Below are 4,017 nucleotides of genomic sequence, written 5' to 3'. Positions count from 1 at the left end.
CTACCTCTCCAAAATCAGCACTTCAGAGGGGCCGCTATCAGAGCTCGAGAATACAATCACTGTGACTGTTCCTGGGCTGAACGAACCGTGTCCGCTGCACGCCGCGGTGCCCTGCCGCTCCCCCTCAACAGCCCACGCTTTGGGTTCGTTACCTTGGCAAAGAGCTTACGGTTAGCATCTGGGCAATCGCTGAATACTGTCACTGTTGAGTTACTCACGTCTTTGGTACTTAATTCAGTAGCCAGAGATTATTTGAAACTCATCCTTGCCATCCATGATTAGTAAATAACTCCTGTATTTTGCAGAATCAATGTCATCGAAGTCGGTTTGTCCTCATGCTCTGTGTTCCTTTTTCTTCTGCAGTTCCTGGCTGCCCCAGACGGTTCTACTCCGGGGAAGTCACTGGCAGAGCTCGCTGCTGGCGTTCCGGGCATCGCTCCCCATGAGGTGGGTGCAGCTGCCACGGAGCTGCGCAGAGGTGTTTTCCTCCTTAGGGAACACAGATTTTCCCCCAAGTTCAAATTAACTTTTAACTACAGATGTTGGCTTTTAAGTCACTGCATGTAAAAGTAGTTAACAAGTGTTGAGCTCTTGAGGAGAGTTTAATGGTAACTGACCCAGTTATCACGTTATGCTTGTGTGTAGTTGTATTTGCTTCCTCAGCCACAGAATGTGGTTGGAGATGTTTGGATTTAAGCTGTGCTCCAGAATTCCCTTTTGAGCAGCAATGGAAATGAAAGCCTAGCTGAACCAAAAACACTTTTACTATAAAGTGGTATATAGACAGCCCACTTTTATGTATATGTTACATTTTGGTATCCATGTTTTCTTTTAATGCAACCACATTTAAAATATCCTGGTAGCTATTAGGTACCATCAGCGAGACTGTTTCAGTGCATAAAGGTTGTTTGTTTGATCTGCAAGGCAGGAATAATATCCCACTGGTCCACTGTGAGCATTAGTTTGTATTTCTGGAGCGTGCCACACATTATTTTGGGTATACTGGATCTGTATGGAGAAGTACAACAGGAGAGTAACATCTGCACCTTGAGTTTGGTTCCAAATGTGGAAATTCTAGAAGCATGTGTAAAACCACTCACTCTCTGCTGTAATGTGAGATGACAATAATATTTGCAGATAAACCTGTTACCTGCTCTGCTGCAATCTAAGCTAGTGCAACACAACTCCAGATAATTTTTTGTGGAACTTCCTCAGGTCATTCTGATGTTCAGCACTAAATTGGAAGTTGCTTTTCTCAGGCAGGTACTGTTCTCTTCAGAAAATCTCACAAGACATATTACTGTCTCCTGGAAATTACATTACTTGAATAAAGCTAATGGCTGGAACTTCTGTTAGGGACCATAATAAGCAATGGGAAGGAACAGTCCTTAGAAAAGTAAAGTAGAAGTGAAAGGTGCTGTTGAATTAAATGACAAAATATCTTACTTCCTTAATGCAATTATTTCCCTTGCAGAGCACAACCAAAGAAGAAGAAGAAAGTGGATGTAAAGAGAGAGCAAGCACAGAAGGATCGTATGAAAAAAAAGATTAAAAAGTTGGAAAAAGCTGCTCCAGAAATGATTCCAATTGAGGATTTTATAACACCACTGAAGTACTCGGATAGCAACAGGTAAGCAAGCCTGCTTTTCATCACCATGTGCTTGCATTCATGGTAGAAACACTGCTCATTTCTTTCATTTCAATACTGCAGTATAATGCCAGCGTTGGTACAAAACCTTACCTCTTTCTACCAGGACAAAAATGTGAAAAGCAAATTTTATTCGCTTCTGATAAAAGTAGTAAAAAAATAATAACATGAATTTCCTGTTATAATGACTGTGGAAAACCTCAGAGACAGACATTGCAGGCATGAAGTGTATTCTCTGGTTTTGGTGGGGGTTTTTTGGTTCTGGTGGAGGCGGGTTTTGAGGTTTGGTTTGGTTTTTTTTTTCAATTTGCTCTTTGGGGTGCAGGCTATTTCTCTAATACAATGTTATCTTATTCATTATCAGGGTGCGAAGTCTTCCCCCTCTGTCATTTGAAGAGACTGAAAGAAGAGTTTTACTTATGAAAAAGTGGTGTTTGTTTAAGCAAAAACAAGATAAGGCAGAAAAGAAAGCAATTCAGACCCTTGTAGAAGCTCAACAAGAGGCACTAAAGGAACTGCGTCTTGAATCCGAGGAGCTGTATCAGGCAGCAATCAAACGAGATGAGGGGCTTTTCCCCTTTGAGAGAGATGGACCTAACTATACCCCACCGCTTCCTGGTTACGATCCTCCTGAAGGAAAATCTGTTGATATCACCAAGGTGTATACACAGTGATGGGGGAGTTTGTTGTTCATCTGGCATGAGCTCCTCAGCCAACTGGAGGAGGAAAGAATGGAATAAGGATAAACAATTCCTTCTGCAGGCTAAAATACTGTAGGTGTGTGACTGTAAATAAAACATAAATGAAGTATGTTTGTTTGGGTTTTTTAAATGGCTACCCAGGTAATAAGACACCCAACAGAACTACACTACCTTACCCTTTTGCCATGACAGAACAAGACAAAGAAGTGGTATTTCAGGGTATTTTATCTTTCTGGGATTATATCTCTCATCCCTCTGTACACTCCCAAATCAGCATTTTTTTGTTCTGCATGAACTGTAATGTGGAAGATTCCTGTGGTATGAGGAAAGAACCTCACAGTCATCACATCAGAGCCTGCACTGTAAGGGAGGTAGCAGCTGTTTCCTAACTTTCTTTTCAGACTTCAGTGAAGTACTTTTGCATCTAAGAGGGAAAACAGATGGAAAAGATACCGTGATAAAGCCAAAATTAAGGGGTTTTTTTATATTGCCATGGAACTATTGTAACTAAGTTTCTAAGGGGTTTGCTCTAAAACAAAACAGCTCTCTCTTCATTCATTTAAACCTTTTATTTTTGTAGTAATTTTGAATACTGCCATCAGCACACACCACCCTTTCAGAGGAGTTCCACAAAGGGGCAGGGTTGCAATTTCAGGGTCTGCAGCATCATCCCACCGGGTGAGAAGCTGTGACATGACAATCGTGAACCTAGGAAATGCCTTTTAATGCCAGGGGTTGTGATTGTCCTGAACTGGCAGGCAGGACTCCCAGCCTGCTTTTGTCTTCCCATCTGGCAAGCCTGGGGTAGGTACCTTGTTCAAAAGTGCGTCCACACCAGCTGGTAGAGAAAGAGATCCTCCTCTAGTAAGAGGAGCTACATAATGTAGGCATTAATTTGGGAGTTGCCTGCTGAGTTGCTGAGATGAAATCCTACAGTGTAAGACAGCAGCAAAAGACCAGAATCAAATTAAGGACCTTAACGCTCAATTTAAAAAATACTGTGTGTTTAAATAAACTCTCAGTATTTTTGAATGAGGACTAAAATATTGCAGGGCAGAGCTACAGTTGTATAATTTCAAGATGACACAGAAGAAAAAACCCCAGCATAGTTCTGCACTGTGAATTACATTACTGACCAAACACAGAAAACCAGTCTTGCTAATTTGGTTTGTCTTGCTCAAGTGGAAGATACCAGTCAGGCGGTGGGCTCTTCCTGAGCGTCCACACTGGAGCGTATTTCTGTTTTTCCATAACTCGAGCTCTTTCACTCTTGCACAAAGCTTCCTGAAATACAAGAAAAAAATATTACCACAATAGTGTTGGATGCTCCGGTCTTACAGATTTTTTTGTGACCATTTGAGATAAAACAAGGAAAATAAATTTATCGTGCTTAAACAGAAGTGCCAAATGCTGTGTAAGTAAGCCAGGATACAAGCTTTTCACTATGTCACATTTATGTTTTACCTTTGACTCCCCCTTACGCACCACCCTCCCCGCCAGCAGCTGTCCCGGCTGGCTGAAAGGACGCACTAGCTGCCGCCTGGGCTGCAGACAGGAGCATTTCTGGATGCCTGAGGAACACTTTTTCATAGAATGGCCTGGGTTGAAAAGGACCATAGTGATCATCTAGTTTCAACCCCCCCGCCATATGCAGGGCCGCCAACCACT

General features: G+C 42.2%; 1 protein-coding gene across 1 annotated transcript; it reads left to right on the top strand.

The window, feature by feature from the left end:
• Window positions 1–363: 363 nt before the first annotated feature.
• Window positions 364–2,322, top strand: MRPL40 (mitochondrial ribosomal protein L40; the record flags this gene model as incomplete). The annotated part of the gene is made up of 3 exons (XM_010074544.1): window positions 364–447; window positions 1,475–1,630; window positions 2,013–2,322. Coding segments are annotated over 3 exons (550 nt in total), but the record flags the coding sequence as incomplete, so codon positions are not given.
• Between the last annotated feature and the right edge of the window lie 1,695 nt (window positions 2,323–4,017).

This window comes from Pterocles gutturalis, unplaced genomic scaffold (genome assembly GCF_000699245.1).
Source record: "Pterocles gutturalis isolate BGI_N339 unplaced genomic scaffold, ASM69924v1 scaffold25677, whole genome shotgun sequence".
NCBI lineage: Eukaryota > Metazoa > Chordata > Aves > Pterocliformes > Pteroclidae > Pterocles > Pterocles gutturalis.
Note: the sequence above shows the minus strand (reverse complement) of the source record. Positions and strands in the feature narration are given on the sequence as shown.